Source organism: Pleurodeles waltl, chromosome 3_1, assembly GCF_031143425.1.
Source record: "Pleurodeles waltl isolate 20211129_DDA chromosome 3_1, aPleWal1.hap1.20221129, whole genome shotgun sequence".
Taxonomy (NCBI): domain Eukaryota; kingdom Metazoa; phylum Chordata; class Amphibia; order Caudata; family Salamandridae; genus Pleurodeles; species Pleurodeles waltl.
The window spans coordinates 782,572,622-782,593,397 of NC_090440.1; the positions used below are offsets into that span (position 1 = coordinate 782,572,622).

General features: G+C 42.4%; 1 protein-coding gene across 5 annotated transcripts in view; it reads left to right on the forward strand.

Annotated features, from left to right (window-relative positions):
• Positions 1-633: 633 nt before the first annotated feature.
• EIF4G2 (eukaryotic translation initiation factor 4 gamma 2) overlaps positions 634-20,776 on the forward strand; it is a 269,529-nt gene continuing 249,386 nt past the window's right edge. For 2 of the 5 annotated variants that reach the window (XM_069223604.1, XM_069223608.1), the window contains exons 1-2: positions 634-770; positions 16,660-16,774. In XM_069223604.1, coding sequence (XP_069079705.1) covers positions 749-770; positions 16,660-16,774 — 137 coding nt within the window. In that variant the 5' untranslated portion in view covers positions 634-748. Of the gene's footprint in view, positions 771-4,844; positions 4,882-16,659; positions 16,775-20,776 lie in introns of those variants that run through there. The other 3 variants (XM_069223607.1, XM_069223609.1, XM_069223605.1) reach the window with 2 other exon arrangements.

Here is a 20,776-nt window from a genome sequence, read left to right on the forward strand (position 1 = left end):
AGGGTGCTCCCTCTCGTATGTCAACAGTAAATCACGTACTTGGTTAGGATCTAGTCAGGACATCAGTGTGTCACTGCTCCTGGGTTAATAGGCCGAGCTGGGCTCAGGCGGCTTTTCAGCGAGAAACATAAAGGGACTCGCCAGGTGGGTCCCTAGGCGTGGCCATGGCATATAGAGAATCAGGGTCGTGCGAGATTGCGAAATAATCGAGCGTTGAAACCCGCATTTCTCAAAAGGCTTCGTAGTGGCCAAGAATGGAATCTACAATACTGAGGTCTGCGGTATACACGGAAGCTTCTTCTAATTTTGCTAATTGCTATTTATGACATCTGATCGTTAAGGGTACTTGCAGCACCCTGCCATAGACAAACCTACGCAGTCTCTGCCAATTGCCCCCACGCCACCGTTAGACTCCTGTCTAATTGGTCGCGTTACATAGAAATGTATCTCCCAAGAAGGCAACACCAACGCTAAGCTTTAATATTGGTTATCGGTCAGCGACATTTTCATTCAAACAGTAGGTCCTTTAGGCGTGAAATACGAAGCGTGTAGAAGAAGGCTGTCTTAAAAAAAAAAAAAAAATGCCCCGGAAGTAGACGCTCCTAATGTCTCCACCCCCTAGTTTTCTATGTTACAATCCCATTTTTTTCTACTTGCAGTCCTTCCCCTCATTACAAATTATTCCGCGTTGGATAAAACGAACCAAGCGTTCAACCACGAGACTCCAGCGACGTTCAGTCTGGAAAAAATGAGTGCGTGCAGCCAATCGAGTAGGTTCCCCCTTGCTGGTGCTATACCATCGCAGCTCCTGAGTGCCAGGAAGGTTTCTGGCTGGTTTGTACTCTGTTACGTTATTTTTTTCTCTCGCAATAGGCTTTGAGATGTATGTGCCAAGCTTCTAATTTGGTTCCCACTTTGGTCTCCATTGGTGTGTTTTTAGTTAAGGCGCGTGGTCCTTTTGATGGCGGTGGTGGCACATCGTAGCATTCTGTAGGCTTTGCCGACATTTTTTTTTTTTTTTTTTTTTTTTTTGCTGAGGCAGTTTTGATGATACATCACTCTAGGCGGGGCTTGACGTAAAGGGATGATTTTGTAGAGTAAGGAGTGCTGGCTATTGACCATTGCTTTAAGCTGTGGAACCAGTGAGTTTTTTTTTTTTTAGATTAGCCACAGATTCAAAGGTTGTTGATTGATGATAGAAGCGGACGTCGAATGCAAATAAATGGAGGCCAGTCGAACGGTAGTAGGGTGAGCCCTTATTCCTATTTTGATGCACCGGACTAGTTTCCGGTCACGCAGAGGAACCTACACGACACACTATAAGCTATTTAGTCTTGGCACTCTACGATGCTAATAACGTTTGTGTTGTCTTATTCTTTGTTCTGCTCAAACCTGTGCTAAAGGACTTACATAGGTGTTTAACAGTGGTCGGGAAAGGGACGAATCTTGGAAGGCCGCATGTGTGGAGGGATCATTGGTTCCCATGCTGGTCATTTGACTGAGTTTAGGGAGGAGATTTTATCTAGAAGATGGCAGTGTCCAGTCCCTACTCAATTTACTGTCAAAATTCTCTTGTCAATGTATTATCTTGCTTGAGACTATCAAGCTTGGCTGTTGGACTTGTGCAGCAGCGGTAGACCAAAATGTGTTGCATGATTCAACAAACTAGGTCAAATGAGAGAATAATTAAGGGTATTTCGCCAATTAGTAATATTCATACCACCATGGCCAGGTTATAATTTCTTTAATGTCTGTTAACAGTCAATAGAATTATGAATACTAATGTTGCCGTGTCTAGAGCTTATTTGCACCGTTCGTTAATTTGTTTTCTACCATTTGACCTGCGCACACTAGAATACTTGAAATAATTTCTTTTGTCTCTCCCCTTCGTGATGGAGCTCAGTGTGAACAGACACAACAGCATTAACTCAATCTGCGATATTGGATAACTGGTCACGTTGTTCACTGTTTCCTAATCGGAGTAATTTCTTATGCCTCTCCCCTTATAACACTTGAAATTGGTGAATGCTTTACCTAAAACAGAAATCCTTAGTGAAAGCGGCTTTCCTGGTACAGTGGGAGACCAGATACTACAATAGTCACTGTATTCAGGGAAAACTACCCATAATGCTTTGTGTAGGACATTACTTTCACAAAACATTTTTGCTCCTAACTCAGTTGGCTGTCCTAAGACAATGGAACCATCACCAAAACGTTAACATGCTTTTTCAGTCTACATCATCTTTGGGACCCTGGAACCACCCCTCCCACCATTTAGTGTCTAAGCTCTTTCATGACTGAAATGTTTGTTTTTATAGCTGGAAGTTGCCTGTGTTTTAAGGGCCTTGTTTGTAACATCATTGTTATAGGCCTGTTGTAACTGTACATATGTAATGCACTATGGTGTCCAGTGGCTAAATATATGGTTACACTGCATTATTTATTGCCATTTTTTTTGGGTGTGGTTATGCTCATTAGGGGCTAACTATAGTTACATCAGCATGTTTTTTATAATTGTGGCATGGAAATTTTAACCCATAATGCTTTGCAGGGCGTTGTTTTTACCAATCATTTTTGGTCATAACTCAGCCCGTGGTAGTCCTAGTACAATGGAACCACCTTCAGAACATTGAACACCATGTGCTCGGACTGTCTACATCATGCCTGGGTCCCCACACTGTTAGTGGGGACTCCAAACTAACCCCTGCCACCATTCATTACCTTCAGCTTTCTCGTGGCTGGAACTTATGTTTTTTCAGCTGGGAGTTTGTTTTATGGGGCTTTGTAATCTCATTGCAATAATCCTGCTAGCCTTAGAAATTGTACAATGCACTAGGCCCTCCAGGGGCTAAATATATGGTTACACTGCATTACATTCTACCATTCTTTTTTCATGTGGATATGCTCTCTAAGGTATGGTCATATATGACCATGTTCTTTCCAAATGCTGTTTTTATTGTGGTGCCTTTTTGGGGCTGTTTTGAGCATTGTAGTCAACATACTATAATATTCATGCCACACACTCGCCCTAGAATGCTTTGCAGGGCGTTACTTTACAAAATATTTTTGCACATAACTCACCACCTTTAAAATGTTCGTTCTGTCTACATTATCTCTGGGGCCCCCAAAACAATAACTCCTCCCACCTTTTTAGTGGCTTACGTTTTCTCATGGCTACTACTTTTGTTTTACAGCTAAGAAGTTTTGTTTTAAAGGCCCTGTTTGTAATATGATTGCAGTAGGCTCGCTAACCCTAAACATGCCCTTTAGGGGCTAAACATGTGGTTGTTACACTGCATTACGTTCTCTTGTTTTTTTGTTTTCCTTCTTTTTTCATTCATTATCCCTCTAGGGGCTAATGATATGGTTAAATGACCATGTTTCTTACAAATTATTTTTATGGTGCCCTCTAAGGACTGGTTTGAGCATTACAGTCTAATGCCAAACATTTTATTTCTGATACAGGTTTGTATAATTGTATGTGTTTTAATAATCTGTCCTTATTTCAGTTATGGCCATAATTCAGGCCAACTTAACATCCCTAATTACACTGACTGAACACTCTCTTGATATGTTCATTTCTCCTCTGTAGCTGCCTTGTCTTTTTCTGGAAGTTCTTAGCTAGCCAGCAACTCTGATGGTGGGGTGGTGAAAGTGGGATTAGTATAGCAGATTTAAATTAAGATGCTAAATGCCAACACTCATTTTTTGCTGCAGATAGCGGAAGGAGGTAATTAAAAGTGCTTTAGTTATATGCCGGTGCACTGGAATTATATGGCAGGCAAAGACGAAACTATGAGGCAGGATTGACCACATTACATTGCGAAAAAAAGTCCATTTACAATAGCCATAGCTTTAACTCAAGCAAATGCGAGACCTGTCGCATTGTAAATGCTTGTTTGTTGTGCAGGTCAGCAGTATTTATATTTGACTTGGTCTGCTTGCTTCGATTCCTGGTGGGTATGGAAGCGTCTCCAGCCCATTCCTTTTTAGACTTTATAGACTATTTTGCCTTTGTGAAGCACGCACATCCTTTGTATTTTCCGTTCTCTAGTTCCCAAGGCAACATAGTATTTCTGAAAACGGCTGGTGTTGAGAGTAGTACATAGGTGCTGTATTCTGATTTGAGTCTCTCTGCTCCAGGCAATACTCTAGATTAGCTTTACTGCTTTAAATTAAGTACCCCGGCCCTAAATATCTTAAATCAAGCCCCAGGGCTTAACTGGATCACCCATTGGAGTGCAAAAATATTGAGGCGCCACCGATGAAAATCCTTTCCTAGCCAATATCTGTCACGCTGTCAGTCACCGCATTGCGTTAAGGAGGAGTGGGTAGCTGCAGTTGTCAGCGGGGTTCTTCAAGTGGCATTTTCACTGCATTTTTAGGGGTCTGGCCTGAGTCCTTAGGTGGGAGAGAGTAAGTATTTTACTTCACTTTTGGGAACCCATGACATTATCAATCGGGGTTCAGTCTGTCACTTGGTATTTCAGTAGAAATCAAATTGACAGCTCCGACACCTAGTTGTTAGTGATCAAGTCTGGGGGCCGCTAGGATGGCCTGTTCGCTACAAACGTGTACGCACATAGTTTTACCAGTCTTTATTGTCGGTGTGTGGGTTCCAAGTCTGTCTCTTGTTGGAAGAACCTTAGGCCAGCTTTGTTAATGTAATGCACCTCCCTGTCCTTGTTTTGTGCTTGCATGGCTTATTTTGGATTCTGACTGTAGGGTTTTGATTCCAGCCACGGTAATTTCTTGCCCGTTTCTTTCGCCCCTAGACTTTGTGGTGTTGGGGAATGCATTTTAAGCCAGTTTCGTTTCTAGTCACGTCCTAGTCCTGGTTGATGTGCTCCAGAATACATATGGGGAAGGCAACAGGGACAGGTATGCTCTTCTCATTTACATAGAGAGCCCTTTTTGGATAGAATAACTGAGCCGAGTCCTTTTATGCATTTCTCTTTGAGCTGAGAGTTTGTGGATGAATTAAGTTACACGAATTTGAGAGATTCCTGTCTGCATGTAACATGCTATTTTTGGCATTAATATATATTGGGGGTAGCACGTTGTTGGGAGCATGGCATAGGCTGGCATTGTTGTAGTTTTGATCTTGGAAAGCTGCTGTTGCAGAGGCTTGAATGTTCTTTTATTAATGCCAGAAGCTTTCAAGTATTCGGTCATTTGTTTGGATTTTAACTGCACCCCAAAATATCTGAGAATTGAAAACCGACCGTAAACAAAGTTCTCACATTTAAAAAAAAAAAAAAAAAACCCAGTATAGCTTGGAGACAAAAACTAATAGCTTTGATATGTTGCTAAGTTAGTTTATACATATTATGCATTATTTCTAGAAATCTGCTCCTATTTTGTCCACTGTGCATACATTCCATTCTTTATATCTGATTCATGTAAATCAATATATACTACCCCCAAATTGTTCTTGTTCGATTTACAGCAGATATGCTTGCAGGGTGACGGTATCATAAGTCAGAACTCTGGCATAGGAGCAATACAATTGTTCGATCCACAAGGCCTTCAGTGCATTTCTTCCCTGCTAAGAGATAGCCTTTTCCACATCCCATCACAAAATGCCACTTTTCGAACAGGAAAGCCATAGCACTATATTATTTGTAATGGTAATTTATACATTTTGAGGACCCCTATAATGTAATACATTACTGTCAAGGCTGCATTACCATCTTTTATCTGAGAAAGCGTTTTAAAGGTACCGTCAAGAAATAGATCTCCCATGTTTGATATTCAGTCCCCACTGTAGTCACATGTCCCTCTGTCTAGCATGGCAGGCAACCCAGCGCACCTTTCCACATGCATAACACACGGATAAAGGTATGGAGTTTGATTAAGTAACCATCCCTATTGTGTGTAGCGACAAGCCCACCAGATCTATAACAACCTCTGTCCAAAAGTGTGGCAAATTTGTTGGGACCTGGTAATAGGATAACTAGCCTGCACAAAATATTGACACAGCCCCGGATCTGAAGTCCCCCTGTTATTAGTGTGCCATACTGTATGTTGACATTTAACTCTAGGGTTGTTTCCCCACCCACACTAGCTTCAGCAATAAACTGCCTATGTCAGGAAAAAATGTGTGAGGATTATGGGGATATTCAGAAATAGCTATAGAGCTTTGGCAGGATCACTTTTTTCCTTTGTTAGTTACACTGCGCTTGTCTTAGGTAGGAGCTTTGGGGTCCGTATGCATAAGCCAGATCAATTTGGGAAACAGCTTCTCAACTCTCATCCAGAAAATACAGTAAACAAAATATCCCACTTAATCAAGTCTGAGGTGTTTTCGGCGTCAAGGTAGCCTGCATCTCCATTCACTTTTGGACCTAATTGTGAGATTGTACAGGTTATCCTTCCGGAATGAAGCCAGATTGCCCCAGGAGACTAGCTCAGACATTTATTTTTGCCAGATATTGTAGGCTAGTGTTGTATAGCGAGAGTGGTCTATATGAGGCACTCTAATGCACTTTTCAGACTTAGGGATAGGTACCACTAATGCCTCCCTCGTCGTGGGTAGGAGTCCACCATTTTCCATCGTTTAGAAAATTGTAGTTATTTGAAATTAATTCTTATGTACTTTCTTTATGAAAGTTGGTAGATCAGTTCTCGCAGCCCATCCATCCTAACCGGAGTTAGGAGGATATCCTGATGTGCATTTTCAAGCCAGACCATAGCCAGTTTGTCAAGGTAATTTATAATATTTCTTTGGGACTCACTGTTTACGGGGTTTCAGGTGCATGACTACAAGGCACAATCCCTTTAGTTAATTTATAGCTTAGTAACTGCACTGGTGATTTCGTTGGGCACTCTCCCTCAGCACATATTGTAGCCCTCTCATATTCTCCTACATGTTTAACCTCCCCATATCTGCCATATCGATATATTTTTACTTAGCAGGTACAGATGTTCAAAGCTTTAGCCTCTCCTGGTAGAGCATTTCCTGCTCCAACTTTGCCAGGCTGTGCCGAAGGACCTCAACACTTCTGCACGTTTAGCCATACTCATGCTCTCCGTAGGAAAGCACCATTTAATAAAATATCTACTTGTCCATGGGTCACATAGCTTCATAAATCTACTTGTCAAAAAGGCAAAAATCCACTGGTCCCTGCAGTGCGACTTAGTGCTGCAATAAATAACAGTAACCTCGTTATATGAGATCTGATAATCCCCCCCCCCCCTCCCAATTATGCCAGGCCTACTTCTACAGCACCTTTCAAGAGATCTACATACTGGGGCTGGAAATGGCATAAATCAATAATTCCAGGGCTGGAATGTGCTTTGGAGTCTCCAAACCTACTAACTTGCATGTTTTAGGGATTTTCACCAGCTCGTCTCAGGTTGTGGTGGTCCCAGGACAATGGAACCACCACCAAAACATTCACATGCTCTTTCTATCTACATCTTTGGGTCCCCTGAAACAATCTCTTCTCTTCTCCCCCCCCCCCCCCCCAGAAATTATAACCCCTGCCACTATTTATTATCTTTAAGTTTTCTCATGGCTGGAATTTGTTTTGCAGCTGAAGTTATTTTTTGGGCCTTGTTTGTAATCTCGTAGCAATAATCCTGATAGCCTTAAACATTGTGTAGTGCACTATGCCCTCCAAGCATGCTGTTTATAAAAAAAAAAAAGTATTTTGTTTGATTAAATATACTAAACGTTTGCTCCATGTATAATCTAGTCCACATATAGAGTACTCATGATCCTTGCAGGACTTGCTTCGTAGTTTACTAATACCTTTACCATCAGGGCAGGAGTGTTTCTCAGTGTGTTTAAGCACTCACTTTTAATAAATATATTACTAAAGCATGATGTGGTTGCGCACTGTGATTTACAGACAGTACATTTCAGAGAAATGTCCAAAAACCTTCCCACTAACTGGCACCTTTACTGATAAAACTAACTAGTGTATTAACAATCTGAAACACAGCACCAAGTAGTGTTCTGTGTGATGAAAAAAAGATTTTAATAGGATGAAAAAAGTCAGAAGTACAAAATGGTCTTTCACAGCTACTGAAATATATTTTGAAATGTTTGTAAAGTTGTCTTAGTTATATAAATGTTAGGAAAACCTGATACCAAAAGCCTTTCATTTCACATAGGTATGAGAAGTTCACCTTAAAAAATCCTGGAACTCTGCAGTCAAAAGGAAAACTACTTGCATGGCAAGAAGACAAGCTGACTTTTGATCTGTCTCTGAACTCAGAGCAAATGTGACAAGAATAAGATTTAAAGTCATCTTAATTGCTATTTCAGTTTCAGAATGAACAGAACAGCTGTTCTTTGTCTATTTATCTCATAAAATAAAGCTATAGGAGTGGTCCAGTAGATTTTTCAAGCATTGATACTGCTTTGCAGGGCATTACTTTTACAAAACATTTTTGCTTATATTTCACCACCTTTAAAATGTTTGTCTACGTCATCTCTGGGTCCCCACACTGTTAGTGGGGACCCCAAAATAACTCCTCCCACCATTCAGTGTCTTAGGTTTTTCTCATGGCTGCAACTTTAGTTTCACAGCTGGGAGAAGTTTTTTTTTTTTTTTTAAATGCCTTGTTTGTAATATGATTGCAGTAGGCTCGCTAGCCCTAAACATGTCATTTAGGGGCTAAACACTGCATTACGTTCTCCTGTTTTTTGCATGGTTTATACTTCTAGCGGCTAAGGGTATGGCTAATTGACAATGTTTCTTACAAATTATATTTTTTATAGTGCCCTCTAGGGACTGTTTTGAGCATTAGTCTAATGCCAAAAGTTTATTTCTGATAAAGGTTTGTATGACTGTATGTTGCAGTAATCTCTCCTTATTACAATTATGACCATAATGCAGGCCAACTTAACATCCTTATACTATGACTGAACACTGTTTTTCTCCTCTGACTGTCTTGTGAATTGTTAGCTAGCCAGCAACTCTGATGGTGGGGTGGTGAAAGTGGTATTCTATTGGGATTAGGATGGCAGATTTAAATTAAGATGCTAAATGGCAACATTCTAATTTTTTGCTGCAGATAGTGGAAGTAGGTAATTGAAAGGGCTATAGTTATATGCCGGGCTACTGGAATTATATGGCAGGAAAAGTCGAAACTGAGGCAGGATTGACCACATTGCGTGGCAAAGAAAGTCTAGTTAAACATTTACTATGTCAATAGCTTTAACTGAAGCAAATGCAAAACCTGTCGCATTGTAAATGGTTGGTTGTTGTGCAGGTTAGCAGTATCTATATTTGACTTGGTCTTGCTTCGATTGCTGGTTGGTGAGGGAGCGTCCCCTACCATTCCTTTATATGCTATTCTCCCCCTGTGAAGCACGCACATCCTTTGTATTTTCCGTTCTCTTGTTCCCAAGCCAACATAGTATTAATCTGTCCGGAGATCTGGACCCAGTGCACTGGTAATTTCAGCTGGTGATGAGGCTAATGTTAAGAGTTGTACATATGTGCTAGATTCTCATTTGAGCCTGCATCTCTGCCCCCGACAATGCTCTAGATTGGCTCTACTGCTTGCCCCAACTGACAAGGACCGAAATAACACTTCTTCCACAATTGGGGAAAAAGTGGCTGTCTCCATCCGCAGACAGGTGGACCAGAGGGGATACCATCCAGGTTCTGCTAGACTTGTCAGCAGCCTTTGACACCACCTCTCCAGCTCGAATTTTTCAAAGGCTGAAGCAGGCTGGTTTGGGGAATGTGGCACTGAAGCTCTTGGAGTCCTTTCTGTGTGAAAGCTCGAACATTGTGAGCTGTGGAGACTTCAGGGCCACTCCCTTTCAGCTCCCCTCGAGTCCCTCAAGGTTCTTCTTTGAACCCGACTCTTTAATCTTTGTGGCTCCTCTAGCAAAACTTGTTGGAACTTTTGGGTCCATGATGTCATCCTATGCTGATGACATCCAGCTCATCAGTTCTACCCTGGATGACTGGTGCTAAGGTAGCTACTATGTCTTGAGCCTGCACGCAGGAAGTGGGCAGCTGCATGAAGGCGAATTGGCAAAAATTTAATGGAGTAAAAGCAGTTTATATATATATATATATATAAAATGTTTCAATTGGAATGGGCAATGGTGGCCTGAGTGTTGCGGTGCATTACCAGTTGCGCTAACAGCAGCTACAAATTTGGGGGTGATGTTTAATAATGCTCTGACATCCAGGCGAACATTAGGGTCACAGCACGTGATTCTGGCTGATTTGTGTTGAGGAAAATGTTACTTCTTCTACCGCAAGATCTTAGGGTCTCTGTGGTTCTAGCCCTCATATCTTCTTGGCAAGACTATTATAATGCCCTATATTTGTACATAAACCAGGTCTCTCAAATTACAAATCATCCAGAATGCAGCTGCTCAACTAGTTCTGGGTTTGCCCAGACATGGGTCTATTCGTGAGGGGCTGCACCAACTACACTGGCTACCTATTTAAAAAAACATCTCTTTGAAGGCCCGCTATCTGGTGCTTAAAGCTCTTCACTCACAAGCTTCTGGCTATTTGGCTGCTATGAACTGATATGTACCTTTGCCACTGCTGAGATCAGGTAGCTTTTTGGTAGATATTCCCTGGGCTATGAAAGCCAGCTGGGGAGATCGGGCCTTCTTGACAGCAGCTGGTATGTTGTGTAATTCCCTTACAGAAAATAGCCACAGGATGGAGCGTTTAGCATTTCGCAAACTTGTTAAAATATGGCTTTTTACACTGTATGAGGGGATTGTCGTCATGCCCTTATTAGGGCTAAGTGAGACTGCTGACTCCTGGTGGTCTCCGGGGTTTTTTTTTTTTTTTTTTTTCCCCGTCACTGCTCTGATACCTGACGGTCATGCGCACAATAAATACAACAGATAATTTTACCGGTTTCTTTAGCTGCTGCTGGAGGGCCTTCTGGCCCTCTTTACTCCAGATTAGTCTGGCACTGAATCTATTAATAACCGGCAGTAGGTTGCATAAAAGTGAGTCGTTAAAATTAGGACTGTGGGTGTTTGCTGTTATAAGTTGTTTCCCTTGTGTTCCCGTCATTGTATTGCAATCATATTTATATAGCGCTTACTACCCCTGACGAGGCGTTGAAGCTCTTTTCAGTGAGTAGCGCGCTACTCTGGAACCCAACAAGAATTAGTGATGGATTAGTATCGGGAAATGAGTACAGTTTTAGTATTATGAGTTAATGTGAGCCGCAGATATAAGTTTGTTAGTTAGCTTGACTGGAGTAATGGAGGGGTGGAGGAGGAAAGAAATCCAGAAGTGTTAATTGGGAGTATATCCTTCATTTACTCAACCCGAAGGCTTGGGATGAGTAAAGGGGGATGGAGGAGGGAAGAGTATGTGGAAGGGTTAGGGAGAGCATAGTAGCAGGGTGAGATAAATGCAGGAGAATTTAGTAGGGTTGTGTGGGAGGTCACGGTAGTAGAGAGGTTTGGTGAGTTAGATGTGGAAGTGGAGGGAAGAGCTTAGGCAGAGTATTTAGGAGATGAAAGTAGTAGAAAGGATTTGGGATGAGTCAGAGTGAGAATGGAGGATAGTTTGAGAGAGACATGACCTGATGATGGTTAGATAAGTGTGATAAGATGAGAGCAGGAAATCATAGATATCTAGTACAACAACCCACCCAGGAGCCATGCAATGACCCACAAATATACACACACACAACATAATTAGAACCATGGGCAAAATATACTTAGTCAAACAGGTTTAAGGTGTGTGTTTATTTTATTGTTGACATAGTAGCGATACATATTTTCTAAAGAAACTATACATAACTAGAAATATACACAATCTGAAAAAATATTTATCAACGTAGGCATATGTAGTTCATGGTTGTTTGAATATGGTGGTTATGAAGGAAAGAGCCAAGTCTTGTTTGTGTGTTAAAGAGCACATATTTGGCACACATTTGACAACCATTCCTAACGATAATACCCCCGCCCCACCACCCATGCTCCCACGTTGCATAACACTGACGACCCAAACTACAGTTATCCTTCATTTATCCTCACAGTGGTATTAAGTACTTTCCCCAGATCACCAAATTACCTTATGCCGAATTGCTTCGCTTCCACTAAAATGATGTGCATTTTACCAAGCTGCTTCAAAGTCTAACAGTAATATGTGCAAATGTTATTAAAATATATTCGGATCAAAATCTGACCAAAGTACTGTTGCCTTGGGTGTGACAAGTAAGGTTGGTTAACTGAAGTATTTGTTGTGGGCAATAGCTTACGTTTTAGGTCTAGGACTGGCTTTTGACAGCACAGCTGTCAAAGTGACCTGTTGCTGGTAATATACTGAGTGGGTTATGGGTCTTCCCCATTCAGTAGTGGCTTCCTTCGGCAGCCTCGATTCAGCCATTAGCTTAAGACTGTCAATCACATAATTAGCTTGGCTTAGCCCAGTGGAGCGTCCACTTAACTAAATGTTTGGCTCTGCCCATCTGCCTTGGCTTAGGTGGGTGCATTGTTCTGCAAGAGGCACTAGCTACTACTGTAGCACTCTTTCAGCTCCTGCTGGCTCCCTGTGTTAACACGTGTTGGCACATTAATCCCAGACCTGTTTGCTTTGCCACTGCTTGTTATCTATTTGTAGTTATCAGCAGTGGATCTAGTCTTTTCTTGGTATTGCCCCTTCTGCCAGCATTTTGTGTAGTGTTTACTAGACATGTGGCATAGTCCACAGTTAATCAGCTTTCCTAAGATGGTGTTTAGTTTTGGCCGATTACTTATTTGATGGTCGAAATTAAAATGCTTCTGAATTTAAATTTAAAAAAAATAAACTGTACACGGATAGAAAATACTTGGCCTAAAAGGCTTGACAGTGCCTCTGCAGTGTGGGCAGGTGCCATGCCCACATAAATGGATTGACAGTAGTCTGGTGGCAGTCTCTTGTTCTTACCAGAGATATGTAGGTTTGCAGACCTGTTTCTCTTTAAAATGAAACACCCCCTGCATTAAGACTTTGGTATTGTACTAGATCATGACATACCAAACCAAAAGTTAGGTGAAATGGTAACTGGTGGTCATGGTTTACCTGCCAGGGGCTTTTCTGACCATTCTCATCTGATAGTGTGGCTTGGGAGTAAAGGCGGGGATCCCAGAGATGGAGGCTGGGGACCTGGGACCTACAGGATCGAGAGGTGGTGCATGGGCTCAGAGTAGACACTGAACTATATTTCTTGGAAAAGGTGGTGTCAGTTGAGTCTCCTGTGGTGCTCTGAGAGGCGCATAAGACAGTGATCTGTGATAGTGATCATAACTTGGTGGCATGAAAGAGAAGGAAGGCGTCAAACACTGGAAAACTATGTGCAACAGCTTCTGGAGTTGGAGGAGGCTTTAGGTTGGGCTCCTGACCCTTCTGTCCTTCACCAGTTGGAGCTGGTTAAGTCTGGGTATAGGGAAACAGCGGCGAAGGAGAGTAGAACTCTGCTGCGCACCGTCCAACATAGGCTGTATGAAACAGGTGATACAGCAGGGAAACTGCTGGCTTGGAAGAAAGGAAATGGAAGCGAGGTGGGTAGATGAGGTTGTGACACCAGAGGGAGCTACGGTTTCCTCGAAATAAAGAAATTACTAGGGCCTTTGCCGGCCAGTATGCGGTTCTATACCAGCCACGCCTGCTACAGGATGCACACCGGATTAGGGAATACCTACAAAATAGTTGTCCCAGTCTTAGATGCAGAGGCTTGGGTGGTTTTAGATGGAGACATCACCTTAGAGATTAAAACCGCCACGACAAAGCTGCACTCCGGAAAGGCCCCAGGCTCTAATGGGTTCCCAGTGGAGCAGTTCAAAAGACTTAAAGATCTCTTAGCCACTCATCTTAATAGGTTCCGGGAGGTGAGAACCCAAGGAGCCCTCCCTTCAGGCTTGAGGCGGGCAGAGAGTGGTAATCCATAAAGGGAGGCCCAGTGTCCTGTGCTTCATATAGACCGATTTCCCTCCTTAAGGTAGAGGTGAAGGTTTTGGCCACCGTTCTAGTGATGTGCTTCCATGTTATAACCCCTCCAGTCCATAGGGACCAATCTGGCTTCATGCAAGGAAGGTCCACAAGATATAATTTGAGACTATTCCAGAACTAGATATGTACTGTCATGCACTGCCCGGATCCACTCATTTTTGGCTCTGGATATTGAAGGCATTCAAGGCAGTGCATTGGCCCTTCTTGGAGGGTACCTTGGAGAGATTGAGTTGGCCCAAGATATCTGTAGTGGGTGAGGCTGCTCTACTGTAATCCGGTATCAGTGGTTAGTGTAAATGGGACCCTCATCAGAGTTTCCCATTGCTAGGGGCACCAGACAGGGGTGTCCCTTGTCCCCCTTGTTTGCCCTCACACTAGAATCTCTGGCGTGCTCGATCTGTGTCCATCCTCAGTTACATGGGTTCAGGCTGAGAGGGGGAGGAGGGACGCCTTTCCTTATATGCTGACGACCTATTTTATGTGGTGAGACCTCTAGACTATCTTCCAAGACTTTCTCGGGTATTTGCAGAGTATGGGTGCTATTCTGGGTACTACATTAACTGGAATAAATCTTTGTTGTATGCTCCTCAGGAGAACACGCTTCTCCACTCCCTTCCATGTCAATTACAAATTTCAATTAAGGGATTTAAATATTTTGGGATATTTATGATACATAAGGAGGACCTTTGCTACACCTGAAACTTGGGGAGGGTGTCCCACTTACTTTGATACTTTGGGTTGGGTGGCTATTTAAGATGATCCCTCCCCTGAAGTTGCTGTATGTCTTACAAAATACATATTACTTGACCCCCCTGGAATTTTGCAAGACCCTGCCGCAAGACATACAGCTTTTTCTGTGGGGGAAGAAACCCCCTCGAATAGCACTTAAATCAGTGCAGCATAACCAGTATAGTGGGGGTCTGTCTATACCAGATGTAGAGGCATACTATTGGGCGGCGCACCTGATCAATGTTAATGAGTGGCTTTATGTCCTGGGGGACCATCCTACTTTCGACTGGAGAACCTGCAGTGGGAGGGGAAATTGTCTCCAGTACTTATATGGAGGAGGGTGGGAAAGAGGCATTTCTTACCCACTACCCGGGCGGCTCTTGGGGCGTGGGGCCATGGTCACCAGGGTGCTGGGATGGATACACATGCCCACCAAGATGACCCCTCTGTGGTAAGGATGCTCATTGCTGGAAATTAGTAAATTGACCAGCTTTGAGGCTTGGGGTTGCATTAGTTTCCAACATAGATGTTAGAAGGGGGAGATCTCGGTCACTACTGGTTGCATATGGGCTCAACAGGACAAGTTCTTCCACTATGCTCGATTGAGACATGCATGGAGGGCAGAGGGCCTCCTGAGGGAGAGAGTACTTGAATATGCTCCAATGGAAGGCAGATTGTTAATGGAAATGTTGAATATTAATGCAGTCTATAGTGTATAGGACAATTAAGAATAATACGCTTTGCAGACTACATTGTCTGTGGGAGGCTGATATAAGGGAAAGGGAAGACAGACTGGAAAGCAGCGCTGATGTTTCCATGAGAAGTAGCCATTAGGCCAAGGTTGCAGCTAATCCAGTTCAAGATCCTTCTTAGGGTTTACTGTGATAGACAGCATCTACATACTATGGGGAGGGTGCAGCACCCAAACTTTCTTCGATGCCAGGAGCAAATTGGTACTTTCTTACATACCATTTGGGGGTGCCCGGTTATACAGGAATGTTGCACAAAGATTGCAGGGGGTGCTGATGGAGTAGATCCTGCTGGACCCCAAATTTATTCTACTGGGAATCCCCAACGACATTGACTTTCCCCGGGTCAGACTCGTATTCTGTAATCTTGGGTTAGTGGTGGCTAAGAGGTATGTTTCCGTCTTTGGGGATCTGAGTTAGGCTCCATGGTGGACATGTGGAGAAGAGGGATGGATTCATGAAGGTTGAAAAGGTAACCTATGCAAACAGAGGCTGTCCACGAAAGTTTGGGAGGGTCTGGCGGGGCCTGGACGGTGTACCACTCAATAATAATGTAGGTATTTGTGGAATATGGATCCACTGGAGTGTGATGCAGACTGTAAAATACGGACTATTGCGAGGCAGAAGGATTGGAATACATACGGTGTGGAACAGAGACCAATTAACATGCATGAGGATATGCTTATGTGTCTGGGTGTTTTTTGGGGGCAGAGGGGTGGAGACTAGACTGTTCATTTTCAAAAACACCGGTGCCTCTGTAGAGTACTGTATACTTTCTCTGGATATAGTATGCACCTGTTGAAAATCAAAGTTTTAGAATATCAAAAAAACAAAATAATCTAATAATGGTTCCAAATTCACAAACGTTACTTGTGGTTGTATTAAAATGACGAGTTAACTTGCATCTGCTTTTTTTCATGCGTGGCCTTTGGCCCATTCGAGGTTTAATGTAGATTCAAAGTCATTAAAAACTGACATGAACATTATCCATGTGTGCTGTTAACGACTAGTTAATAAGAGGATGGTGCTGGAGATGAACCATTTGTAGTGTGGATTAATTCCAGCGTTTTTGGCAGATCTGTCCTGCATCTCTCTGCCCAAATAGTTAGGAGACTGATGCCCGAAGATACTTATGTTAATGTGTTAAACTATTACGAATGTTATAGCTGAATACATTAAAGAAGCATTGGGCATTGTAACCTGACGTCTAAAAATGTTTTGTCTTTGTTCTGTAGGTTTCGTTTCTCCCCACCCCGACCTTCCATTGAACATTATTCTTTTGAAGATTCTTAGTTGTCAAGCCGCCAAAGTGGAGAGTGCGATTGCAGAAGGGGGTGCTTCTCGTTTCGGGTAAGTTACATTTATTTTCATTTGCAACTTAAAGTGACTTGGGTGTCAAAAATCACTTGAGGTTTATACAGTTACCTTCATGTGTAAACGAAGGTCAAGCTACTTAAGTGTAGTAACTTTTAAGGTTGTTAAAGCGGTCCTCTGCTTTTGATTGGCTATTGTTCCCTTTCCTAACTTTCTTGACATGAAGGTTTCATATAGGATCCTTAAACTTAGAATGCTCATCTGTTATTTTAAGAATGACAACTTCGGGTGTGCCACGTTTAGTTGGGATCCTCATACGTACTTTTTCGATAAACGTGAACGGATGGTAGGCATATGTAGCAGTGAATGTATAAAGTGACATAGGGCAAATGAGAGCCTGTGAATCGCCTGTGTGTGAAGAGGCAGGAACTGCATTCGGAAGTATCATTCTAAAAATAAAGTATTTTGGTGCCTAAGGAAAGTGGACGTAGCAGCTAGGCAATTCACGTACCCCACCTTGCTTGTTTAGTCTTGTCAGAGTTTTCCTTTTGGCGCTCTTGCTAGTTAAATGCTTCACTGAAAGAGTTTGCGAGTTGTTTAACGAGTGTATTTGAACGAAACCGATAAAAGTACAGTTGAAAGCTGAAGTACTAAATGAAATGAGGCTTGACAATAGCCTAAGAACTACACTGTTGAGAGGTTAACTTACGTTTGCCTATTTCTGCTTTAGATGACTAGTCTTAATTGGCTAGTGTGGCGCCTCAGTCTCCTCGCATTCTACTGTACTAAAGTTTCGTATAATTCGGGTCCTCTGGCAATGAATCGTAAACTCCATCATGAATTGCAGCCGTACTTTGCCTAGAAAACCGTGTTCTAGCTCATTTATGTTCGCTTGCCAAAGCAGTTTTGTCTCCTCTCAGTTTTAGATGTTAATGATGATACTGTATCTAAATACGAAATTGTCATGAACATGGTTCAGCATAGATCACCCTGTTTTCCTTCTGCCAGGGTAATAAATCTGAGCAGGGATTATCTATGGCAGGCTGATTTAGCTTAACAAATTAAAATTTCTAATGTTGTTTAAAAGTACAGTTTTGCCGACATTTGCAGCATTGGATTAGTCAGAACCATTTTAAAAGCATTATAGTTTGCTCCGAGATCTAGAAAAAAAGTGGCCGCTTCTGAACAGCAGGGTGTAAGTTTCTTTTGCAAGGCCCTGGCTACATGTATGTAGTCCATTTGCCATATTTTCTTTAGTTTCACCCGTGGAGACTTGTGTTAAGTTTTCCGGATCCCTGCTAATGTCTGGTATTCTCCAGCTCATGCTTAATTGTTAGGCCCTATTATTGGAGGTTTCATAGCTAACCATTGTGATTTTTTTTTTTTTTTTATTTATGGCATTTGATGCCACGGGTGTATGCACCAGTCCTTAAACTGTTCTTACAGTGGTCATTATATTTTCCACCGCCCTGTTTCAAATTGGGGCAAAGGTTTAAGAAAACTTGTTGGATCACACACCGCTAGCCCTGAGTTTTGAACTGTATTTGTAATATTTTGCTTTGTGTTGTGGTGCCATCCGTGCCTTTGTTTCCAAAGGCATCCAAAAAGGTTCATGCCTTAGGAGAATGTCGAAGTTCTGTAGCTCACATGTATTCACAACTCATTTTTTTCCATTTCTTATATGGTGCACTTGCAAAACTGGGCACCTCTCTAGATCTGCCTAACCATACTTAATTGGAGTAGACCGATTGTGAGACACTGGCTTTATATTTTTAGGAAGAGCAGCTGTGGGAAGAGCTGCAGTTTCTGAGGAGGGTAAAGGATGATCAATATTTCACCCTATAACTGACCATTTCCAGGTTTGCCAATGGATGGTCTAGCTTATCCTTTTCAGCACCAACAACTGGCAGGCTGAAATGTAGCGTTGGTATGACATTCCACAACGCTCTGGCATCTTTAGAAAAGAGTGTGTGTCCATGAGCAGGTGTACAATTTACCTGTTAGAACGCAGCCAATCAAACGTCCTTTTTTTTTTTTGGTAACTGGTTTTTCACGCACCACAGTTCCCAACAGCCATCAAGGGGACGCCAATCTTTTTTTTTTTTTTCTCCATTTATGGAATTTGGAGCTGTTGATTTGTGGTAATTAAAATTCATTCTTGGCCAGTCCCTGTGTAATCTAGGAATATAAAGGAAATTGTTCTAAAAGTGTTGATTTTTTTTTTTTTTTTTTTTTAGATGGAAGTGTGAAAAGTGCATTTTTTTTTCTTTAGGCAGGTCGCTGAGGATGTTTAGTGTTCAACAATAGGGGTCGTTTGGTTCCATTTTGATAAGTGTGGAAAACGGCACTTTAATTTGCAGACTTAATCCCTTTTGTAGTGTGGCTTGATTTCAGTTTTTCTGTGATGGATATTCTAATTGTCATCTCCGCTGTACAGTATTTCTGGCGGAATCTTAGTAGGTAACGTTTCATTAGCAGACCAACTACGCAGACTGTTTTGAAAGGAACCTTATTTAAACTGAAGGACTGCCTGCTGTGTGTGGTCCCTCTTCCCCATATGTGAAGTTGGTTGACTGGCAGTTTGTGGGTCGGTGAAATAGTGGTGTCCATTTGGAAAGCAGCATTGGGTGCATATAGTAGTTTCTCTGCATCAGGTTTTTGGTTCCTTCCAACATATCCCTTGTACTTATATACCCTTGCTTTTTAAGTGTAGGTTCCTGTCGCCTTTCTTTGTTGACTATAACGTACCCATTCGTCTTTAAAAGCAACCCCCCTCTTGTTCTGGGTTTAAGATACAGCCACACATTAACTAGTCCAAATAGGCTTGTGTGTGGGTGTCCTGCTCTGGGAACAACACTCCGGCTGAATCGGGAAAACGGTAGTTCATTTCAAACCATTGTATCTAATTCTGTTTGATCAGAAGCCTGGCATTCCTGCAGGAACAACCCATAACTTGCTGCATGAAACCTGGGTATGGTGGAATGCGACAACTCTCCTCCTATCCCTTCTTTTACATCCCTTTAGCCCCCTCTCTATCCCCTTCCCCATCTAGCCCACAGCCACTACTTCAACCACCATTTTTTGGGGACAGTTGTGACCTACCATATCTTAACACCAATGCTCGTGAGACCAGCTTTATCATATTAAAAATGCCATTGTAAAGCCCTAAGGTCAAGGGTCACACTCAGACTGAAATATAATTGGGACTGGTTGTTTAGGAGACGGCCACTAAAGCTTGATTTCCCCAAGGACTGCATAGCTGGTTCTTACTGTCCTCTATCTAGTATAGTTGCTGACCTTTGTTTGTTTGAGACCGCAAGCTTTGGCCTGTTGTAATCCATCTTGGAGCTTTTAACCATGCCCATCACGAACATGGGCTTGCCTTTCAAAAATTCTTTCTCATTGGTAAATGCTGTACGTTTGTCCCTCCTAGGGGCAGTTTTGTTACTGCCTTGGCCAATTACCCGTTACATGGATATTTGCACTTTCGCTGATATGTTTGACTGCAAGCAAACTTTTTTTTCTTTTGTGTCTCTCCTTTGCGCTCATGTTCCTGGCAGCCATAGTGCGTTAAATTTCAGCTTGTTTTAAGCTTAAACTTCAGATCCTTCTATGAAGGTAAAGTGCAGACATGACATTGTTTAGTATACTGTTGTGAGGTCTACCTCAGTGGCTTTCAACCTGTGGTCCAGGGACCCCTGGGGGTCCGTGACTACTTAAAAAAAATTAAATAACCGATTAGGTCCCAACAGTCAGAGGGGGGCCCCCTGGGTTTCAATAATAAAGTGGGGGTCCACAGACCACAAAAGGTTGGGAAACCACTGATCTATCTGATTTTCAAACTCTTACCACCTCCTAGACTAAGCCATGGACAGTCGAATGCCTGCTGGGAAAAATGATTATGTACCTGGTGTGTAGTAGTATTGAGGTGGTTTGGGTAACATAACAATACCAACACTGTATGCAGCCCAGTAACCACTGACTAGTCCTTTTCCTTCAAAGGCCCTGTGCCTCCAACATGACATTGCGCCGAGAGCA